This window comes from Centropristis striata, chromosome 11 (genome assembly GCF_030273125.1).
Source record: "Centropristis striata isolate RG_2023a ecotype Rhode Island chromosome 11, C.striata_1.0, whole genome shotgun sequence".
Lineage (NCBI taxonomy): Eukaryota > Metazoa > Chordata > Actinopteri > Perciformes > Serranidae > Centropristis > Centropristis striata.
In genome coordinates, this window is record NC_081527.1 from 7,314,993 (window position 1) to 7,340,346 (window position 25,354).

The window sequence follows — 25,354 nt, forward strand, 5'->3', positions numbered from 1 at the left end:
GATTGCTGTTATAAATGCTGGCCTGACTGGACCAATAGAGCCAGTGGTGGAAGAAGTATTCAGATCTTTTACTGAGGCAAATGTACTCATACCACACAAAAACAGACTGTGCAGAAAGTGTTCCCTGCAGTTACAGTCAGATTCTGACATATCTGATGATTTTTGGATAACTGCTGCATTGATGATGTCTCTGTTGTATCACTGTAGATGCTTAAGACTGTACTCATTTTAACAATGCATCATATTCTTTAAGATCATCTGTTGCGTGCTGTCCTGTGAGAATCATGTATCTCGAAAAACTTTCATGATGTCAGAAAAGCAACCCCAGCTTTGTGAATATTTGCAAGCTAATCCAAGAGAGATTTCAAGTTTAGTGGAGTAAGAACGACAATATAAAGGCAGCACATGTAGTAGAAATACAAGTGCCTTGAATTAGTACTAAAATAAAATTGCTTCTATGGCAAAAAGTTCTCCAACCTAAATGACAGACGAGGTTGTGTGTCAGTACTACGAATTACAACATATATCAAAACATAACGTGTCTGTCACTTGACGTGACGTAACCTCTGTGACAGCAATCTGACCGTCTAAAGGGGGGCAAGGCAATGACCACACGTCACGTGACTCAGCACCACAAGTGAGAAAATGTCATGGTTTATGTGTTTCTTTATTTTGTTAATATTTATTCTTTTCAAGACAGAACACGAAGGGAGGGTGACAATAGGCATCGAAAATTATTATTGTTTTTGTTTTTTTCTCCCTCGAGGGTGAAAGTACTAAGTACTTGAGTACCAATGTATTCCATTGATTTAAATTACCCGCTACAGCCAGTAAAAGACGGAAAGTCGTCCATGGAAGCTGGCATCTGCAAGAAGAGGCTAAATAGCTTTTCTCAACTCGAGAAATGGTCCATGGGGGAAAATTATTTTTGGGATTTAGATTTTTTTATTGCAATACTTTAGGCAGCCACTGGAAAAAATTGGCTGCAAGGTTGGTTGGCGGCACCTGTTTGATAACACATACTTTTTTTTTTTGAACCCCCATGCTCTCCTTACATCCTGTTTTCAGCCTGTCCAATTCCACCCAGGCAGAACACGCAGTGTGTGTGTGTGTTGGCATGTGTGTGAAGGTATGAGTCGACTGTTTTGAGTGTGTGTGCCTCCCTCCATCTCGTCTCACGTCCATCTTCTGTCTCCCCTGGCTCGCCCCTTCTCCTAATAACCCCCAAACCACCACCACCACCACCCCAGCCTTTGCTCTTCAGAGATGGTGGCTGGAGGGGAGGCGGGGCAGAGGAGAGGGAGAGAGAGGGAGATCTGCAGATGGTCTGGTCAGAGAGAGAGAGAGAGAGAGAGAGAGAGAGAGAGAGAGGCCGAGAGAGAGAGAATTTTTTTTCCAATTTCAAAACCGCTTTATTTGCTCAATGCAATTTGTAAATACAATCGCATTGCATTCTCAAAAACAATAAATAAATATAAGAATAAATAAAAAAAATAAAGAATAAATTAAACAACAACAACAACAAAAAACGTAATTTAACTCAAAACGAGTCCAAAAATCAGCTCATTCTCTACAACAGGACATAAAACATTGTTAAGGCTCCATATGTTTGTTGAATTATTGTGCAGGACAGAGAAAGTGAGAGAGGTTAATAAAGGATAGAGGGAGGAAAGTAAAGGAAAAGGAGAGAGAGAGAGAGAGAGAGAGAGAGAGAGAGAGAGAGAGAGAGAGAGAGAGAGAGAGAGAGAGAGAGAGAGAGAGAGAGAGAGAGTGAGTGGCGAGCGGCGGGCTTTTTTGGCAGGGTCGGCCGGTGGGAGGGCCCATTGTGATGCAACGTTGCATAAATAATGCCACGGGGCTTCTAAATGCTCCGTTGCCATGGGGACCTTTGTGCCTCAGTGAACAGCGTGTGTGTGTGTGTGTGTGTGTGTGTGTTTCGTGGCCCCTGAGGAGGGAGAGAGAAAGAGACATAGAGAGAGAGAGAGAGAGAGAGAGGGGCTGAGTTGCAGTCAGCTCAAGTGACACTAGAGTCTCTCTGTGTCTTTCTTTCTGTCCCTCTGTCGCTGGCTGTGTTTGACCCAGGACATATGAGTGTTTGGAGGAGGCAGACAGAGTGTTGTTGCTTTCTGACCAGAGGGGAGCAGAAAAAAAATCAGGATATTCTTTACCTCTGTGTCTCTCTGTGAAGTATGGTCCATGTGAAGGTACGTGCCGTCATTTCTCCCATCACTCTCCTGCTGTTTTTTTGCCGTTTTTTTTTACTCTTGAGTCCTCAGAACACATTCCATCATGGTCTCCTCTGCAGTAACAGGTGTCTGCCTGTCAGCCCTGAATTGGAGGGAGAAGAGATCGGCGGGGAAGGAGGCGGGCGGGTTGGGGGGGGGGAGGAGGGAGCTTTTGTTTGGATGTTTTCAAGAAGCCTTTACCATTCTCACGGCTCGCCATCCAGCTAGTTAGTCAGCTCGCTTAGCCACTCAGCCCTCTGCGCTCTCAGCTGTAGGAGCGCCAAACAAGCAAACAAACAAAGAGAAAAACACAAGCGTTCCGTTTCATCTCTCCCCTTCGTCTGCTGTGGAGATAGTCGAAGTAGGTTGTTTTCGCCTTGCTTTTTCCTTGCTTTACGTCAGCTGATGAGGCTGGCTGGATTGATTTGATTGCAGATCACACAGAGAAACGCTTGCAGTTTTTCTTGCGTGCAGCTGAGATGTAAAAAGTTTACTCGGTGTGATTGAATGATTGAAATCTTGCAGCTTTCTAGTCGCTCTGTTTTAACTTTCTGGTGTGTGGGATTACAGCTTTTTATCTACAAATGGGCCTTTAAAGCAGTGAGATCACACACACACACACACACACACACACACACACAGGCTGAATTCATGTGTTTGTGCAGATGATTGGCTCCAACTCCAACACTGAAAGGATTAATGTTATTTTTATCCATTTATTATCAGCTCACTAAATAGCCAGCTCAGCACACCTCATAGGTGATTTTATTTTTTTGCCTGTTGAGCTGCTATTTTGGTCCAGAGTGCAGTGTAAACACATCTATGTATCATCATGTTGAAGTTGGGAAGTCTGCATGTTGCTCTCGCTGCATTCACACTTGAGAGATTTCACAGCAGTGTGTGTGTGTGTGAGAGCATTACAGCATGTTAACATCAACAGACTGCTCTGCGTCCACAACATCTCCGTCTGACAGAAGTTACATTTAGTGTTTTACAAGCAGAACATAAACGCTGCTGCACAATGCACTTAACTGTGTCACAAAGTCAATGAGAACATTTCCATATACCCCTGGCACTGTTACTGGCTCTATATATCCACCCAGTGTGTTCTCACACTGCAAAAATTGAAATCTAAGTCAGATTAAATATCTTAGATCGAGGGTTATATGCTTATTTTTTGCCTGATAAGATAGTTCTTCTTAGTCAGCATGTGTTTTGGTTCTTAATTATCGAAGTCAGATATTACAGCTTGTTACTGAGATTTTATTACCTATACGGAGTGCTTGAAACTACACTGTACAGTGTAGTTTCAAGCATGTATTTACTTTGCTGTAAATTTACAGGCAAATTCTAACAGTAACTTCCTGTATTATGATTGTACAGTATATTGCTGTGAAAACAATGCATTGTGGGAGTTATCATGATTGCTCAGGCATTCCAACGGTCAAAATGATATTTTTACAGGAATTTACTGTTTTCAACTGAGCATGTAGGGAAAATAAAGCCGTTATTTTTGAAAAGAAGAAAAGTTTTATTTTATTTCTTTTTTGTCTGGGCTGAAATAATCACAATGTTGTTGTTTTTCCAGTAATCATAATATACAGTTTAAATGGATTAGTTGTAACATATTTTAGAGTTAAACATTTAAACGTCACACTATTTTTTTTTCTTCGTGACGAGACACTTTGTCAGTAAACGGACCTGTATTTCTATAAAACAGTAGAGGTACTTTAAATTTTACGGGCGAAACTGCTGCCAGTAATTTACTGTAATTTTACAGTAAAAAGTTTTACAGTGTAGAATATCAACAGTTACAAAGCCGTTTCATCAACACTTACAAGTATAAAACTGATATTTCAAAGTAATAATTTCTTATTTCAAGCATAACTAAGAAATCATAACGTTTGACATAATTTGACCTCTTCACATAAAACAAGCAGCCAGATGGAATCAATTGTTTTATTATCAATGAAACAATAGAAGTTTGTATTGTTGTGTATGTATGTAATTAACTAGTACATTGGCACATAGTTGTAAACTGACACTTGATATTTAAACATTTAACATAAAACTTTTAACAATAACAATAAAAAAATCACTTGTTATTAGTTCGAACACACTAATTCTAAGGTATTTTCGGGTTCGTAAAGATTAGATATTTTTTATAAATTTTTTATACCTTTTTTGGAAAGTCTTGACAAGCCAAATTTTCTTGTTCCATTGGCAGATAATTTTGCTATTTTTAAGCAAAATACACCTAATTTTTGTACTTCTTTTCTTTTTGAGAGGTGGCTTTTTGCAGTGCTTATGAGTCTTTACGCTGCAGAATCCATGCAAAAGCATTTATGTCCGTGCACGTGCATGTTGCGTGTGCATGTCCCGTTACCATTAATAACACGAAGACGGTGCATAATTACAGTGAAATTTGCAATTTGATTTGTTAACTTATTACATTAATGATTCATTATAATCAAATTGTATCATTATGGTGGGAAGCCTGGAGTTGCCTGAGGCATCATCAGCATTTAAGCTCCCACAGACCGGCACTCTGCTCTCCGTCAGTGTGCTTAAGATTAAAACACACATCGTCTAATCGCTATAAATAAGATTAATGTTCTTTCTTACGGGAAAATGTATTTCTTCAGTGATATTTCGAGGGCATTTCGAATGTTAAAGCTATTAAAAAAGTTAAGTTGTTACCCTGACCGTGTCTGTGCAAACGGAGCCGTCTGACTTTTTATTCACTTTTAATGACTTGCAATTGCTTTCTGAATATTTGTAGCTTAATTTGGCTTAAAAAAAACTCCACAAGGGTTTGGTGTTAGATATGCAACAGGCCATGTGGCGTGGATGTTTTCCAACATATTCTTGTTCATATACAGAGCTTATGAGACAGAAGTAAAGTAAAGTATTAACCCATAAGAACCAATGGTGACACACGTGTAACAAACACTTTAAATCTTTTAGAATCTCCCATATTCAGCTTTATGCTTCACATTAATTCACATTAAGTTAAGTGACAAGAAGTGACTTTGCCAAGAAATGGCTGTGACTGGAAACAGAATTGTGAAAAAGTAGCTAATTTCAAAAAGCTTATTTTTTGTTATGAGGCTAAGTTTAAACCTACACTGTAAAAAAATGTAAACAATAGCTACTCAATAAAATTTAGGCATCAGATTGCACGCAATATTATTTATTAAATCTAACTAAGTTACAAGTTGAGTTAATAACAACTTAACAGGAAGTGCCTGTCAATTAAAAACGGACTAATTCTATTGTGTTGGATTCATTCAAAATTCTCTTGATTTAGAATTACATACACATAAAGATTATATTTAATGTGATCAAAATAAGTAGATTCCATCTCAAACATTTTTATAGTAAAGTTACTTAAACAACTGCCTCAAAATCAAGGACGCATTTATATTTAATACATTTTTATCAAATATATTGAGTAAAATGAAATGACTACAGAATAATTTATTACTGTGTATTTAACAATTCTAATCCGTTAATGTCCTGTATTGCATTTAACCTGTTTTGACCATATATCCTGAAAAAATTAATATAAAACAAAACAACGCTGTGACTTATACGTCACGTTGGGCTTTTAACCTAAAAGTCCAAAAAAACCTGATGTGACGTATTTGTCACAATAACAAAAATGGTAACAGGCCACTCAATTATTTTCACAGTTTAAATTATTGTAAATTAATATATGCTCTGCTGTTCAATTTAAAGTACATTTGACCAAATATAAACAAAAAATAATCCTGTCCTTCCCTGTTACAATTTTGATAAATGTTTTGGAGATGCAAAGAAAAAGGCAAATCTGTGTTCCTGAAAGCAGAAAAGGTGTCTAATTTATTTATTTTAAAACAAGAAATATCATAAACATAAATTCCATAAACGCCCAATGTAACATATATGTCACATCACAGATCTTTGACATTTAGGGGTAGTATTTTTTTTTTAAAACATCATAAATGTGTTCTATGTGGTCCACTTGGTCTGTTGTATATCCTCCATAATTTTCCTTTAAGGATAAACAGATCTGGGTTCTTATGGGTTAAATAATATTCAGTATGAGTGCTTGTTCTAAGATCCTCACACAGAATTTAAAGTGCAGCTTCACTTTAAACTTGAACTTTAAACAACTGACCATTACACCAAATGACGTATATGGAGATAAATCAGATTTAAATTCCGAATTTTATAGCTTTTCGATGAGCTCAGATCTCTTTCAGAATGTCTTTTTTGTATTCAAATGCTAACTAGGGAGCATTGATTGATTATATCTCCCGTTTTGACATGATTTATGATAATCCCATCACTTTTATTATCTGGAACCCCACCAGAAAACTGTCAGAAACCAATTAAAGCTCTAAATCATGATTTTCAGGACCAGTGCTCCTGTGTGCTCTTTACTTGATTTGAAACTATCTACAATCCATTTGGATTAATGAGGTTTTTTCTTTGTTTGTTTGTTTGTTTGTTTTTCTGCACAAATTGGTAAAATCAGTTATGTTTAATCAGCTATAATGATTGCAGCAGCAGGCGCAAATACTATAATCAGCTGTTGGTTTGTTTGCGTATCAGTTAATTGGTGGTTACTCATCACACATTCAACAGCATAAATTAAGTGTAAAAACAATGAGCCTCATGGAAAAACCACTCATACCAACAGATTGTCTCATAAATGGCATAAACAAGTGACTTAATAGATTCTGTCATTTTGCACATTTTCTTTACTGATATTTTTGCCTTTCTGTATGTTTTTATTGCAAAAAATTCTTTGCTGTCAGTATTATGTAGTAGCATCATGGTCTGCTAGTTAACTAAAATGTATTTTTTTTTTGTATAGGGTGTTTTTGGCATGAGGTAATTTATGTTAATGTTAATGATGTTAGGGAAATTGTCACACTCCAACAGCTGCTTCAGGCTCTTTCTGCCACATTTTTGCAAAATGACACTTGCCTGGAGCAGAACAGACAGTCCTATATGCAGAAGCAGCCGTGAATCTGGATTAGATGTTTGCTGGATTTTTTTTTTTTAGATGAAAAAGGCTTTTAAGGTACATACAGGTCCAGTAGTTTCCAATAGTTCAAGTCAAATAGTCCTATATAGATGGACATACTTTTCACATTTACATATTAAACATACTTTTTAAAATTTGTCTTTTGTAATATTCAATTTTTGAGACACTGAATTTTAGGTCTTTATTAAATGTAAGCCATATTTATCATAATTAGAAAAAATTAAGATATTAAATGTTTAATTCTATGTGTGTAATGGACATATATAATGTGTTATTTCCACTTTTTGTAATTGAATTACTGGCATAAATAAAGTAAAGATACTTTCTGAATCACTGTACACTGTAAAACCCAATGTTGCTATTTTGTTATCAAAACTAATTTTCAACTACTTTTCAATACAACAAAGATTTGTGCAAAAGTCATTATAACTTAAAATATTGAGTCAAATAGCAAGATTCATTTGAGTTAACTCGATTGTCTTTGATGTCCTGACATAAAATTATTTTGCAGCATGGTCACTCAAATATTTAAGTTGAAACAACAAATTGGGTTTTACAGTGTATTAACCCTGCATGGTATCACCACACAGTTCTAAGTAGTGATGTGCCAATGAAGCCTCATGAACCTTTTTCTGTTTGTTTTCTGAACCCACTAGATGGCGCTAGAGAATAGAGAATAGCTAAAGAAACTCAAAACTAGACTTGAAGTTGGCAAAATATAGATGTTAAGGTGTCGGGTTGTAGACGATTTAATACCGTTCATAGGGGAAACAGAAATAACTGTTCATGCCGGACGATTTTTTTGTCACCGTTTTTTTTGGCAATATTGTCCAGCCCAACTATGACGCCCCCGCCCCTTTAAATTTTTTATCACCAGCCACCACATTGCAGCTACAAATTCTTCAGCTGTGGGGATGTGACTGACATCCACCACGTGGTAACAGCGGGATGCAAATCCATACGGTTAACAGTGTATAGATGATTTGTCAGACAGGCATTAGACTAAAGCTTTCATGTGAAACGGACCAAAATAACAACATTTTTCATCCCGTACTTCATCTGTTTGATGAGCCTCCTAGTCGCAGAATAACAAATGTCACATTTTGTGATGGCTTTAGTTTGGTGTCACAGTTTTGTGACATATCAAACTCCTCTCACTGAATATCTGGCAGTGTGGAACTGGCAGACATGGTGCTAACTGGCCTGTTTTTCCCACCACAGACTGCAGAGTCCATTTCACAACAATTAAAAATGTGTCAGAGACAACGGGGCCAAATTAATGTTCAGGATGACTGTAAATGTGGCAGTAAATAAACAGACAGACAGAATGTTTTGACACTCTCTCTCTCTCTCTCTCTCCAGGAGTTGCAGTTTGAACGTCTGACCAGGGAGCTGGAAGCCGAACGACAGATTGTTGCCAGTCAGCTGGAGCGATGCAAGCTTGGCTCTGAGACTGGAAGCATGACTAGCATCAGGTGTGTCTGTGTGTTTGTCTCACACCTGTCAAATCCTCTTCTGTACACTCTACCTGTTTGTTTCAGCTGCTCTTTTGCCGCTGACTGGCTTTGCAGCGGGTCACATTAGAGCTACGCTCCTTGATTTGTGTCCAAAATCCATGTCCACGATTGAAACCAAAGTTCAAAACCCCTGTTGTTTTGCTTTGGAGGATTTTTTTGGTGCACCAGATTATGTTCCTTCTTATCTTTACCTACACACATATAATAGCAGAGCTGTGATTTTATATTGTTGTTTTCTTATAAATTCACACAAATAACACATATCTCGGTAGAAAGCAACACAAATTTTGCTTTCTCTCTGGCAGAGCTATATAGCTAATGATCAAGTATTCAATTTAAAGCAGTATTAATGGTTTTTTTAGGCTACATTTTTGGCTACAACCTGACATATTATAAATATATTAAGTTGTTAAAGGTAATGTACAGTACAGGCCAAAAGTTTGGACACACCTTCTCATTCAATGCGTTTCCTTTATTTTCATGACTATTTACATTGTAAATTCATCAAAACTATTAATGAACACATGTGGAATTATGTACTTAACAAAAAGTGTGAAATAACTGAAAACATGTCTTATATTCTAGTAAGCAAAGGGTGGTTACTTCGAGGAATCTAAAATACAAGACATGTTTTCAGTTATTTCACACTTTTTTTGTTAAGTAAATAATTCCATATGTGTTCATTCATAGTTTTGATGCCTTCAGTGAGAATCTACAATGTAAATAGTCATGAAAATAAAGAAAACGCATTGAATGAGAAGGTGTGTGTCCAAACTTTTGGCCTGTACTGTATTTGTAAGTGATTAGCTAATTCCACATGCAGCAGACACAGTCCAGTATTTGCTCTTCTTTTAGCTCTGTTTTTGTCTTGATCACCTCTTTAGCTGCTTTAGCGGCTATGTTTGCTAGCTAGTATCTGCAGATATGTGCTGGGAAGGTTGAGTACAGTGTGTTTATCATAACTTTTTAGAGGAAAGCTGCTGTTGATAAAGAGATGCTGGACTTTATTTTCCCTCCATTTCTCTAAATGGAGAAGACAATCCCTTTTTTCCAAGATGAAATTGGAAAATAATTTCATCTGGGGTCCTAAAACCAAAACAATGAGCTGAAAGACGCTAAAATGCTCAGTAGAACTGAGGCAAAATGCTGACTACAATGTTGTTCTTCGTGCATTTGTCACTACGAGTGACCCCTCTCCCATTACCCATAATAATTCAATACATTCATATTTTAAAAAATGATCAAGAGTGCAGCTTTGAAATACTGTAGCAAGCCTATTACTAACTATTTAAGCGAGTTAATGAGGCTTCTGTCATCATGGATAGTCTAACGTTAATGGAAAATGAGTTAATGTTATGCTAATTTTGCTATATTTTCACTGTAACTTCCTACTTCCTCAAAGTCAATTCAACCAAGGAGGATATTCGTCTCCAGAGAAGCTTTAGCTACCAAAAAATGTTCAGAACAACACAAAAGAAGAACAGTTTTTATTTATCAAGTTTATATACATATATATATATATATATAAACTTGATAAGTAAAAACTGTTCTTCTTTTGTGTTGTACTTAACATTTTTTGGTAGCTAAAGCTTATATACACATTAGCTGTTATCAGCGCTCACTGTTTTCAGCCCAGAGGTATTTTCAGAAAAAGTACAATAAAAGCTCAAGAATAATAACCTTAGGCAACTAAATTGTATATGTAAGGTCTGTCTTGAGAAAGGATATAGATCCGTCAAAAAGTCACTGGCAGAGTGAAGTTTAATGATGGGATCAAGTTGCCATCCTGGAGCTCTTAGCTGCACGTTGACTACACATACTGTAGCATCTTTAATCTCAGAGACGCATGAGGACTGAATTAAGATCACTTTGCTGCGGAAGGATTTGAACTTGAAAGAAGTCTGATGTCAGATTGACAGTTTGATTCTAACAGAGTTTATCTGGGTTTGATGCCCCAGAAATGTGTCAAATACATAACATATCAATATGGATTTTACCTGTATTTGAGTGCTATAGTCATGACTAGTGAAGTCCAAATGAAGCTTCATGAACCATTACTTGGATTTATTGACCCCACTAGATGGCGTTCTTGGTTGTTGTTTTTTTAGAAAAAGACACAAGAAAGGCTAATTCAGTGTGCTTTTTAACACTTTGTTGGACAGAGAGCGCCATCTAGTGGGCTCAGAAAATATAGAAAATGGTTAATGAAGCTTATTTGGACATCACTAGTCATGACCTTGTGTTATGCAAACCTAATCTTTTGAAGACTCACCAACAATACCATTTTTTGGAGCAAAATTCCATTATTTCACCGCAAAATCGAGCCAGTGTAGCACTTCAGGTTGATCAAAGCAGCTGTTTTTGGTAGTTTAAATGAATGTTGGCTCAGGTCTAATGGCACAAAGCAAATCATCAGCCTTGCAAACATGACACACTATTAATTGTCCGTTAAATACACTAAATTGCTGCCAAACAATGTGCAGCTGTCACAGGAGTCCATTGTTCTGCTCAAGGCCTTGGTTTTTTTGTTTTTTTCTGCGAGGAGAGGAAATAAACTGTACACAATGTGAAGAGACTGTCATATTATCTGCTGCTGATTGAGTTTGGACCCAAGCTTTCTCTCTGCTCTGTGCTCAAAGTACACATTCTACACATCCCATACCAGTCCCAATGTGAAAACAGCACTCTTGACACAATAGTGGTAACGCACTTAGCCTGCCTCTCCGGACAATGTAACGCGATTAAAGCCTCTGCCTCGGTTTCTCTGTCTCACTCTCACACACATAAATAGACGCGCACAATCCATCATCGTTCCTCCTCTTTGATTCTGTTAAGCGAGTGGGGATTCCATCCGTCTCAAACTAATTACTCATCTGCCGGCATTGTAATTCTCGTTTCAATTTGAGGGGTGGACCAACAAAGAGCAGAAAGATGGTCCAAAACCGATTCATTCACCAGTCTAATTAACTGGTGCATGCATTTAGCTCCTCAACGCTGTCACAGGGCTGTATTGAGGGCCCCTATTTAAAATAGCGGCAACATGGGAGATGGAGGAGGTGTGGAGTCCAAAAAAACACGTCTTCCACTTCATCACCCAGCTGCACACAGATGGAATAAAGGCTGCCATCTTGCTAACTCGATTAGATGGGTTTATTATTTAGTGAGGAGCAGAGCGTTTTGTGGATTACACTGCCTTCCATTGTTTTTTATAGGCCGTCCACTTTGTTTGACTTGGAGGTAATTACCAAATGGATAAATGGCTTGGCAAAACACACAGCAAGTCCAGCAAGGCAATATGCTAGAAGTTTTGTCGTGGAATAAAGCATGTAGGATTTATTGTTCAATTAGCTCTGAAACATTAGCATTGTTGCTGTTCTGAATAGTTTTAGGCAACGCTGCTTGTCCCAGAGAACACAAGGGACAACATTTAATCTGCCACTACAAGACATGAACAGGAATTTATCTTGGTAGCATTTGTATTGACACTGTGCACAGCTATTAAACCTCAGCAGATTGGTCGAAGAAAAAGTAATTTCATATAGTTAATTTGGTTGTTTTGTGGCTTTAGAAAATCAATAACTTTTTTCTTTGCCTCTGTTATATCCCCTTTTTATGATTAGCAAGGTTAGCAAGACTGTGATGCATTTTGGCTGATACAGAATTTAGTTTTCTCCTTTAGGAAGGTATGTTAGGTGATAAATTGTCATGTTTTTTGTTAGCTGTCTGGCTCACCATGTATAATTAAACCCAGGCTGCCCAGTAGCGGTTTGGGACAGTGCAGGAATCATGTCAGTTCTCACCACTAGCAAAAGCTAATTTATTGGTGTCGCCTGGGTTAGCCTTACTTACTATTAGCTACTATTTCTCTCTTACTTACTATTAGCTACCATTTCTCTTCTTTCTTACTATTAGCTACTATTTTTCTCTTACTTACTATTAGCTAGCATTTCTCTCTTTGTTTCGATTATATTCTATTTCTCTCTTACTTTCTATTCACTACCATTTCTCTTACTTTCTATTAGCTACGAGTTCTCTTACTTTCTATTAGCTAATATTTCTGTAACTTACTATTAGCTACCATTTCTCACTGTACTCTGTGTCTTGATAGCCAGCTTGTGCTTTCAGCCTTCTAGAAAATAAGGGACAACATTTATTTAGCAGCTTAAAGACATGTACAGGAATTTATCATGGTAGCATTTGGTAGCTGGTAACTGGTAGGAGGCCCCGGGGAAGACCCAGAACACGGTGGAGGGATTATATCTCTCTCCTGGCCTGGGAACGCCTCGGGGTCCCCCAGGAGGAGCTGGACGTTGTGGCTGGGGAGAGGGACGTCTGGAATGCCCTGCTTAGCCTGCTGCCCCCGCGACCCGGCCCCGGATAAGAAAATGGATGGATGGATGGATGGATGGAAGCATTTGGTAGCATAAACAAGAAGCTTGATTTTTTTTCCCCCAGCAATTTAAATTGTTGCAGTGTTTTGAATGTATTTCTTTTGTATACCTTTGGAAATGAATACCATTTTGTGTTTCTTTTATTTCAACTGTTTATTGTTGAGCTACGTTAGCATTAGCATGTAAGCATGACTCGAGCATTTTAGCTGGTGGAGTTCTTTGTTTCCCTCTTTTGTTAGATGATAAAAGCTACATTAGGGCTGTTTGTCTCATCGTGTTCAAATTGCAGACTGCACAGATGCAGTTTTGGACAGTTGAGGAAAAAAAGCAAATTTATTGGTGTCACCGGGGTAAGCATTTCTTGCCGCTAGCTACCATTTCTCACTCTGATTCAAAGTGTCTCCGTGTCATGTTAGCTAGCTTGCACTGTCGTCTAGGGTGTTGTCTAGGGTAAGAAAGTAACCTAAGGGCAAGTGTTCCATACAAATATACTTACTTACTTGTTGTTTTCAAGCAAATAACTTTATTTCAAAATACTAAAAATATCCAAATACTGTTAGCTACCACAACATTGTACCAGTGTGTCTTCTACCAAGATAGAGGATGCTTAAACCCTCTGTTGTTTGTAAATGGGAAAGCTGTATAGTGTGGTTACTTTTGCTTCCTTTAGAGCAGTATTAACATATGGTTCATGCCTGTCATTGGAAACAGTATCAATAGTACATTAAATATATCATTAGGAGCAGGCTGTTATCTCAAGACTCTAGCTGGAAGTGCTTTAGGAGGAAAATATGTCATTTTTCTTACAAGAAAAATCCTTTGCAGGTCATCTTATTGGCTTTCCCCAAAGAGAAGCTCTAGTTTCTCCTCCCAGACAAACCACAGGTTCATAGACTGTGATACAGTGGATATAATATCGCAAGTGTTGTGACGACCAGGGACAATACAATGACTATGTCTGGTTTTCAGACACGTTGGCTGATGCTTGTGCTAGATATAAAGTAGCAAAACAATAGGGGATTGGACTGTGTAACTGTGTTAGTGTTGCCTGTAACTTTAGCAATAAGTTAGGAAAAAAAACCTACAGTGTCCCTGCAACTATTGATAAAACAGGTTATTCTTGTGTCACAAGAAGGGTATCCCCAAAACCAATTGATATGTGAATCATGCACCAATATTTCCAGTGTTTTTTTGTTTAGCTATAAGTCCTTCCAGTTGACTTTCTTTGTCCTTAACATTTGGACTCGACAGCTCTATTAAAAAAGTAAGAAATGAAGTACGTGGAATAATGGAAATCTGTCCGCGGAATGACAGACCGGCTAAGCCACAGAAAAAGTTGAATTAAGAATGAGTGTTAAGTGCAGCAGCGTGGCTGTGAGGGGGCTGGCGGTTCAGGAATCTGCTCCTGTTGTGTTGCGGAAGATAAAGACTTTCAGAGGTGCTAATGAGATCTTCAGCTCTGCCATTGTTTCCTGTTTTAATCAGTCACCACAGGTCACAGTGTCTGCCACGGCGTATGCTGCTGCTGCTTTATCACTTCAAAAAGCACAAATCCACTATGTGGCTGCGTGTGTGTGTATGTGTGTTGCTCTATCACTCAAACGGAGACAATGTTTTTGTCTGTGGAAAGAAGAGCGTGACATATGTTGCCTCATTATTTAAAGGACCATTCTGCCTCAAATGTCAAGGTTGCAAATGTGACGCTGGTTGTTCTTCTGGGCTGAAACGCCACAAGAGGCGGAAACTAACAGAGGACGTGGCAAATTACTGTGATTATGACTGCATTGTGCATGTCAGTGTTCACCATTGAAGCACTGTAGTTTTGTATTTGTCACTTAACCTCAATTATCGGCATCCACTCAAGTCTATTCAGCAGTTAAAAATCAATGGTCTTTAGTCAGTATTTGTAACCAGTAATTTGTGCAACAGGTGTATCACATCATTTATGGTACATGGGCCAACTTACATAGCAAAAATGTGTCATTTCTGAACTGTATAAAAGGAAGCTAAGATTTTTGTCTTGTCTGCCATCACTGAAGGAAACATTTTGTTCCCCCCTTCACTCATCCTCGGCTTCTTTTGTTATTCAGCATCCCTACCATTTACTTTTATGGCCTCTTGCTTTATTAGCCTACCGTCTCCTGTCATTTCACTTCACCATCTTTATCTGGCAATCCCTGATCTGGAAGTTAAAAGTTGAATATCTTCCATTTCTGCATGTATACAGTTATGGAAAAATATTAGACCACCCTTTTGCTTTCGTTTCTTGTTCATTTTAATACCTGGTACAACTAAAGGTACATTTGTTTGGACAAATATAATGATAACAACAAAAATAGCTCTTAAGTTAAACAATTATGAGCTATTTTTGTTGTTTTCATTATATTAGTCTAAACAAATGTACCCTTAGTTGTACCAGGTATTAAAATGAACAGAAAACAAGGGTGGTCTAATATTTTTTCCATGACCGTATATCTCAAAATGACTAGACTGTTTTGTTGAGTGGTGCACTTTCAGTATCCCAAAAGTTTCCAATCATCTTCAAACCTTGAAAAATCTGTAATTTAAATCAAGGACAAGGTCGGCTTCAGCCAGAAACAGTTTTTTTTTAACATTGAACTGCTTTATTTATTTATATCATGACCGGTTTAAATTTGGCCCTTCTGCTGACATGCCGAACTGTATCGAGGAACACTGGTTTTTAGGTAAAACGGCTTTATTCTGTATTTTTACTGGTTTTAATCACCTGGTCCATTTGTTCTGGAGAGTATAAGACCTCTGTGGTTAATTCAGCTCCAGATTAAAACATATTGAACAGTAAAAACTGAAGGAATTCCAACTGGAATAGGCTGACTGCAACCACAACTTTGCTCATCTTTTTGTTACTGGTTTGATTGAGAGACCCCTAGTGGCAGAAAATTACATATTGCAGCCTGGATTCTGGCCAAAGAATAGTATCTCTGTCTGTTAGCTCTGTTGGTGCACCCAGTGTTTACCTGCACCCTGGCTACAGTCCCTTTATCTAATCATCCGAGTGGACCTCTGACATCGAGCACACAACCAGAAGAAACAGATATGTGAGCTTTGGTGGCACTGTGGTGACCACTCCACCCTGCTGGCTGAGGAGTAGCCTCCTCTCAGGGTGGGCTATTTGTCTCTTTTGGCTGTGCATATTTGCGACATTTGTCTGCACGGCTGCATGCTTGTCTGGCTGCTGAGTGGTGAGCTTGTGTGTGTGTGTGTATAAGCATTGGCTGTAACCACAGCACCCGGCGAGACCCACCGCAGCTCGTCTGGCGGGAAAATGCGACCCGTCTAGCGAGGGCCCATTACCCAGAAGCTGTCGGGGCACTCAGCTGCCAGTTTAGAGTCGCAGCTCTGTGGCTCTCCCTCTGCTTCTCCTCAGCACACTGACTGGCCGAGGTGTTTGCAGAGGGGTGCAGAAATGTTATTATTATTAAATTGTAAAACTTGTTTTTAAAGAAAGGTCTCTAATAGTTATTTGCAGGGTTTGTACAGGTGCTTGAAATCCTTGAAAATGCTTGAATTTAAATTATTTATTTTCAAGGTTTAAAAAGTGCTTGGATTTTGGATAAAGTGCTTGTAAATGCTTGAAATTCTTCCTGTATTTCTCTTGTAATCTGACTATATCCATCTATAGACTATAGATAATCACATGTTCAATGTAAAAAATAATGAGTAGCCTATCTGAAATGAAGACCGTTCCTCCTAAAAGTGTAATACCATCACTGTTGGTATGGTTAAGTGAAATCTCCCCCTTTTAGTAAGTAAGTACTCATCTAAAACATGCAATTTACAACAGGTGTAAGATACTGGAAAAGCTTGAACATTTACCTTGAAAGTCCTTGAAAAATGCTTGAATTTGACCACTGCTAAAGTGTACGAACCCTGCATTTGAAGGACTGTTTTCCTGCTGAGGCAATCAGGGAAATGCACAGCAGTCAGAGAGCCCATAATCAGGCCTGTTGACGAAACAATTTACAACCCAGGTCTTAAGTGAAATATTTCCAAAACTAATTGGAATGGATGCTCAAACTAGTAGTACACCACTGAAAAGTGGTAATTAAACTCCATATGAACTAATCACCTGCTCTATAATGGTGCAATTTTAAATAAGCTTTGTTTCCATTTAGAGACCTATTAAAGCTTTCTTCCATTGCCATTGGCAACCATTTTGGAAAATTGGACTCCAATTCTTTTTCTTTTTATCAAAAAATGATGGAAACATGCATGCAAAACTAAAACTGTACTGGTGTTTTGTATACTGGGACGAAAGACTTCAATTTCAAAGATTGTTGTTCAGTTGCTCTAATAAATATTGTATTGTTTTATGTCACATCTTACTTACTCAAAATATGAAATGACTGAAATTATTTTTAGTTTAGGCAACCAAACGCTGGCGCCCTGAGGATTAGACCAAACTCAAATAAAACTATTTAAATAAATAGAGCAGACTAAAGTGGAACAGAATAGACATCCAATCAAAACGGGTCCAATCTCATCATCACACATTACATCAGATATATTATATTCCCAAAGGCAGCCTAATGAGGCTATACCCCATAGAGAGTTACAATAACCCCACTATAGCCCTACAAAAAACACTAACAAATAAAAACCAGTTGGATTTAATTTACTGTGCTGCTGGTTCTCCCATTCTCCAGTTGCCAAAGCAACTTTCTATGAACTACAATCACCTGTTGCTCATATCACACATGGTGTATTTACTAAGTAAATGTCAAGGTTTCTTTTTTCGATGCTAGCAGTGTAATAAAAAGGCATCTTTTCAGCATCAAACGACTAGCCAAGAGGCACCATCACCATAAAGTAGTGAAGATGAGACAGGCAGCGAGAGAAAGGGAATTAGAGCAGCATTGTGGGGAGTGGTAGAACACAGTGGTAGACATGCTAAAGTAGCTCCTCTGGTGCTGCGCACTCCTAGCAGGGCTGCGAGGGATATTAACCCTTTGATTCACAACAGATTGACCCCCTTCTGATGCACAACATGGGTCAAAAATTACCTGCATTCATTTCCTATGTTATTTAATGCTTGCTGTATGTTTCTGTGCTCTATCTTTTGATATCAACTTGTTTTATGATTGAATATTCCAAGTATTCTTTAAATATCTTGTTTTTGATAACAACAGATTATTATTTCCATTTTGCCTCTCATACTTTATGAAGAAAAAACTTTTTGTATTATTACATAGCTAACCACTTGGCTAAGTAGCTTGCTAAGCTAACTTCTTGGCTAAGTAGTTAGCTTAGCAAGCTACTTACCTAAATACTTAGCCAAGAAGTTAGCTAAGTAGTTGGTTTAGCAAGCTACTTAGCTCAATACTTAGCCAATAAGTTAGCTAAGTAGTTAGCTTAGCAAGCTGCATAGCTAAAAAAATGAACATGGGTCGAAAATGACCCATGTTCATTTTTTGTGCATTAGAAGGGTAGTGACACAAAAAGAGATTTTATAAAAAAATGAATAAAGGAAAACATAAAATTAGGATGTATGATGATCAAAAACAAACTAATTGAGGAAAACCTGGAATACTGAATGATGAAAATAATTTATTGCAAAGATATAGAACATAAAAACTCTTTCGGGTCACTTTAGACCCATGTTGTGCATCAAAGGGTTAACAAGTCTTGTACCAGGCTCTGCTCCCTCTTTGAATAGTATTTCTCATCACACTGGTCTGAGTGGTTGGGGTTAGGTTCTTGGTAGTGATGTCCAAATGAAGCTTCATGAACCATTTGTTGTATTTGTTGACCCCACTAGATGGCGTTCTTGGTTTAAAGAAAAAGAACAATTCAATGTGCTTTTAACCCTTTGTTGGACAGAGAGCGCCATCTAGTGGGCTCAGAAAATATAGAAAATGGTTCATGGAGCTTCATTTGGACATCACCAGTTCTAGGTAAATGCAAAGGATAGCCTGCCTTAAATTTTCCTGTCAATTTTGAAAGTTGACTGTTTTCTAATTTCAGCATTTCCCTGTCCTCTCTCTGGACTTGGGTCATATCTGACAGTCCTATGAGAATGCTGAATGTTATTTCTTAACATAAAAAAAATGTGATTGTTATTGCTCACCTGCTTCGAATGTTATCAGATGTTTGAATGGGCTTCTTCAGCCTGCTCCACCTGCCAGTAGGGCCAGTAATTTGTTATTGGCCCATTAAATGGGCAGCTATATTAACAAACCAGGATTTTCCACCTTTACCGTGCCCATGTCATGCCCATAACTCTTTACCTTCATTTGCGTGCATTTATTTACTTTTTATACTATCTTTTCTAACACCTAAAGAGGATTTTTTCCCCCCTAACCTTAGAGAAGTGGTTCTGTAGCGTACACTTGAGGAATATGAGGCCTTTTAACTAAATATAACCACTTTGCTTTCAGCGAGCGGTCATTGAATGGGCTGATAACAACCATCTCAGTAGGTGGAGCAGGCTGATGAAGTCTCTCATTCATTCGTCTGAGAATATTCGAAACAGATGTATTGCTAGTGTGTCATACTTTGATTCATCACAAATGTAATGTGTTGACTTTCAATGCCACGTCTGTGCCCAGCTTTATTTATTAATTTCTTTAGTTCAACTTCAACAGCCCCAAGAAGAAATAATCAAAAGCCCCAGCCAGAAAAAAAAACACATTTGGTGCCACATATTCACTTTCTATTTCATTTTGAATAAGGTTGTGATATTGTTTATGAGAAAACATACTATGTGGTTTTCCTATACCACGTCGACACAGTCACAGTCGCTTGGAAAGTAGGTCAATTATGTAATAGAGGAATTAATTTTGCACACTTTATGTTAAGCTACTGATGCTTTCAGTAAACATCCAAAAGAAAAAAAATGTCAAAGTCAGAATGACAAGCCTGCATTTTGACGCATATGGCTGAGTCATACTGTAGCTGCTACCTGTGTGAAGCAAAATAGTATAGTCAAAATAGCCGAGACATGATTGTAGAGTTTCTTTTCTTGAAGCATCAGAGAGGTGGTGAGAACAGAGCATCAAAGAGACAGATGCAGAGAGTTAGAGGAAAGAGGGGAAATGCCATTCTGGTGATTTTTTGTTTGATTGATTTTGTGCAGTAGCTTGTAGTCACTCCAATTGTAGTTTTATGTCACCGCTGTAATTACACACAGACCATGTTTTATGGAGAGACTGTCATTTGGTGGATTATTGCACAATGTGGGGAAATTTAAAACGCAGTTCAATGTGTGGCATGTTCATGCGTGCAATTTGTTTGAAATGCATTTAACCACACCAATTTGGGTAAAGGCTTGGGCAAGTGATGCACAAAAGTTATACAACAGTTTGTTCATAAAACAGTTGAAACAGGGAGGTAGAATCGGGGGTCCAACACACACTTCTTTGCCTGTGAACATAGACTGTATAACAGAAGGGGACATAGTTTCTGGGTCTAAAAAGTAAAGCCAATGCTGAAGTGCCTTAAATCTGCATTAATTCTAATGACCAGTAGGGGGCGGCTCTACTGGTTGCAAAAAGAAGTCCAATTGTATAGAAGTCCATGAGAAAATTAGTTTACTTCTCATTTGATTTATTACCTCAGAAAACATTTTCCTCGTAAGTTTATGGTCTCAATCTCTTCAATACAACATAAAAAATGATGGTCCCATTTAGGGTAAATAGACAGAAAGCAGGGTATCCTTTAAGGCAGGGGTGTCAAACTTGCAGCCCGCGGGCCAATTGCGGTTCGTGATGATATTTTGTGGCCCCCACCTTGATATGAAAGTTTTATATGAATGGCACTTTACCGAGTTGTTTGTGGAAGGTCCCTTTATTGAGCAAGTTGGAGCTTTGTTTCACTTGTTTCTATGACGACGTTAACAAAAATAAAGGCAGCTGCTATCGGACCGTTTATTATTATCTTGTGTAATGTAATTTTGTGTCTTTTTTTGTTAATTTTGTGCCTTTTTTTTGGTAATTTTGTGTCTTTTTCTAATAATTTTGTGTCTTTTTTAGTAATTTTGTGTATTTTTTGGGTCATTTTGTGTGTTTTTTGTTCATTTTGTGTCTTTTTTAAGTAATTTAGTGTTTTTTTTTAGGTCATTTTGATAATGCCTCCAGCGGCCCCCGGGTAATTTGAGTTTGAGACCCCTGCTTTAAGGTGTGATGAAGGAGTCCGCTGTTCATTTTGAAGAATGATGCTAACCAACCTAGCATTGGATGATGGTGTAGTATTAACTGAGCTGTTCTGCACATGTACCGGTTGCTAAGAAAGCCCCAAATGTCCACAAATCATGGTGACGTCACGGTTACCATGGCTACTGTTATTATACACTCAATGGATTGTAGTTAGTGACGCCATCTAGTGGCTGCAGCAACATGTAATGAGGAAGTTTGATGTCAATATGACATATAAATGACCTAAGTAACTGCTGTGGATTTATTTATCGAGAGACTGAACGTTTTGTTGTTTATTGTTGTTTTTTGAATGGTTTTTATATATTTTTTTACTCTTCTCTATCAGGCCCATAAACTGCATCATCTGGAATCACATTACACGCTCCTCTCTAAATGCCAGTGCTCTGAATGCTTATGCCATCATTGTGCCTGGATGAAACACACAGACTTTTAGTTAAAGGCCACTACCTCTCAGCCAATGTCCCCGACTGCAGAGTACAACTCGGGTGAACCATCTGGTATTTCTAAAAGTAAAAGAGGCTCTTAAAGTTTTTTGATTTAATAAAAGGAAAAGGGAGAAAAGAGAAATATCTTGATATTGGCAAAGCAAATTCTGGTGTAACATCAGAGTGGTGCACTCGTGTGTCAAAGAAAAATCTGTGATCTTTAGATTTCTTTATTTCTCTCTGTCATTGGAGGGCTTTGATACTGAATAACATCAGTGCTCTCATTTACAGTCAGCACTTTTATCTCTTTCTTTAGCATTTGGATTTAAATTCTTATCTGTATCTTAATCCTTAGAATTCTAAGCATTCACATTACTTAACCCTTTGGAGTTAACCAACCTCACCCATATGACCTGATTATTTTTTTCATTTTGACTTACTGTATCAACATTTTGAACACAAAAAAAACCACACAAAAAAATTACAAAAAACATACATAAAACACATAAATTAAAAAAAAAAAAAAAAAAAACACACACATAAACACACAAAAAGCACACAAAATTACAAAAAACACATACAAACACACTCAAAACACACCAAAAACATAATAAAATTACAAAAAAACAGATAAAAACAAAGAAATTATAAAATAAAAAAATAGTAAAAAACAAAAGATTGCATTACAAATGCTAAATGCACAAAGCTAAATTAGAAAAAATCTCTGCAAAAAAAAGTAAAATCATGTTAATACACTTTGAGGTGTTTATTTACCTTTGCTAAAAAAGGGTTGATGCATTAAATTGGACATGGAAACTTTTGGAAAAGCCAAAACTTTAGAGTTCAGCTGACAGCAGGGAAACATGCTGCTGAAGTTTTTACGTCATGACGAAGTCGTGCTCCGGTGCTTTCGTGGGCTCCAGAGGGTTAACCAGCTCAGAAATATGGACAATACAATGAGTGTAATGATGATGATGCTGCGGGTTTTGATGATGTAGCTGATGAGGATGTTAATTTTTAAAACCTTCATTGATCCAGAGACACTGGTGGATTCTTGCGTGTGTTCTTGTTATCGATCCGGCAGCGAGAGGAAATAGGAAGGAGGGTGCAAGTTACATTTTAAACACTAGCATTTGTTGTGATCCATACTGAACTCTACGTATTGATCTTATGGAGTGAGTGTGGAGCAAAGAGGGAGCAACAGAGGAAGAAGAAAAAGGAGAAGGTCAGATGGCAGGATGGGAAACTGGGACACACACACACACACACATAGAGGATGATGGGCAATGGAGCTGAAATGAATCTGCTTCATTGTTTCCAGGTTTTAAAAAGTTTTGCTATTGCCCAGAAATGTCTGTGTGTTGCTGTTTGTTTCAGACTCATGTACAGTGATATGACGCCAGCTTTTATCTAGCAGTAGACACAATGCAATTTCACGCTCTGTGGTTTCAGTCGCAGGAGTGAAAGTAGAAAATTATTTTCAACAGTTTGTCGGTAATGGAGTGGAGTTTTTGTGCACTTATTCTTTCAACCCGCATCCTTCCAACATACAGTATTTAACATACACAGACTGCTTACCAGGGAGCCCAACAATAACCATCAGAGCAAAATGTTACCCTATTTCAGGGGTGGTCAACCTGTGGCTCCAGAGCCTCATGTGGCTCTTCAGGCCGCCTGCAGGGGCTCCCAGTGGCTGAGACAAAAAAAATTATATATATATTTACACATTAAAGTTTTAATTTATCAATGGTGTAGACCAAAAACTATTTGTATTCCTCAATTGTAAAATTTTATAGACTTTTTACAGCATATTTAAAAAGTTTTGGCATTTAAGTCAACTAAAATGTGCTTCATAGCTAACGAAAGTCTCCGGCCCGGCGCCTTAACCTTTAACTTTTGCCAACTTTGAGTTAAGTTTTTAGTTCCCCTAGATAGACTTGTTTTAAAAATCATATTAATTGATGCTCAATGTGACTATTAATAATGTTTGTAGGCTAATTTAGACTTATTAGGCTGTTTAATTTTAATTTTAGGCTCAATATAAGGTTTGTGGCTCCATTCCGCGATTTTCTCTCTTTTTTTGGGCCAACAGTGGTTCTTTAGATAGTAAAGGTTGCCCACCCCTGCCCTATTTCTACTCAAAACTTTATTAGTTACGTCATTAACCATCTGAGACCCACATAGGGCCAATTTTGTCTTCTTGTTCGGAGGGGACTGAGGAGTTTAAGGGGGAGATAGCTGGTCAATAGTACAGCCTCATGTTCCGCAATTGGATGGCGAGCACTTCTGTTCTGGAAACTGCTGAGAAAACCCCCTTTTTGTCATGATAGCTAGGGGAGTCATACATCCTGTGAATGCTCTAGGGAGTGATGTCCAAATGAAGCTTCATGAGCCATTAGTTGTATTTGTTGACCCCACTAGATGGCGTTCTTGGTTTAAAGAAAAAGGCTCAAGAAATGCTAATTCAGTGTGTTTTTAACACTTTGTTGGACAGAGAGCGCCATCTAGTGGGCTCAGAAAATATAGAAAATGGTTCATGAAGCTTCATTTGGACATCACTAACTCTAGTTATTGATGTGCTAATGAAGCCTCATGAACCATTTTCTTCATTTTCTGAGCCCACTATTATTATAGAGAGCGCCATCTAGTGGGCTGAGAAAATAAAGGAATGGTTCATGAGGCTTCATTGGCACACCACTAGCTCTAGGTCCCTATTTTGTGATTGTAAAATTGCATAAGGCTGTGATTATACTAGAGGTCCCAGCAGGTCATTTTATACAGTGAGGTTAAGTTTAAAATAATGAAATGGTTACTACGGGGACTAACATCATCACACATGAATACGATTAAATCTTATTGATTTCACAAGAGTGTCAGCTTTCCGGTGATACCCAATTTCTGCAATTCCAAGATTGTTTAGGGACCCCAGTATGGGGACATATTATAATACAATAGGCAAAAAAAAATGCTCTGCATGAGGGAAACTTCATGATTTTTACCTTTTGAGTTTTCCCAGAGCAAAACATTGTATGATATAGCACAACATGGTGCCTATTCCTTGGTGCCAATACTTGTTGTAGTTTCATGATATATGTTTGTTTTTTTTAATTATTATTTTAGCAAAGTTACAGTTAATTTGTAGACTAAGTAAAATGAAAATACCGGTAGTCATGAGGAAATCTGGTCTGCTGTATCAGAGTGCTCCTACCTCCCTGATGGCGTGTGATACTTTAAATTGGGACCCATAACAAACATTTAGTCTATTTTATTTGATCTATTAAAAATACATATGCAGAATTGGCAGCTTTTTTTCTGGTGTCCCCCAGGACTCCAATATAGAGCTGTTTTTAAAAGCACCTCTAAGACATGACAAAAAGTTTCCCCCTGGAGTCTGCAGGTACTCCAGTTGGTTGTTATTTGCAAGAATTGTCAGTTTACTTTATTAGAGACAAGACTGGATTAGCAGAGCGTAATGTGACTCATGACGTAATTATTAGTGAATATGCACCACTTAAACAAACTTTACTATCACCTATCTTGTCTAACTGTCTTGTAAATCAAGCCTT

At 37.8% G+C, this 25,354-nt stretch overlaps 1 protein-coding gene across 1 annotated transcript in view; it reads left to right on the forward strand.

The window, feature by feature from the left end:
- The window catches only part of ctnnd2b (catenin (cadherin-associated protein), delta 2b), a 240,754-nt gene that overhangs the window by 67,877 nt on the left and 147,523 nt on the right, over positions 1-25,354 (forward strand). Inside the window, exon 3 of the mRNA XM_059344042.1 lies at positions 8,626-8,738. Within this exon, the coding sequence (XP_059200025.1) occupies positions 8,626-8,738 (113 nt within the window). The remainder of the gene's footprint in view (positions 1-8,625; positions 8,739-25,354) is intronic.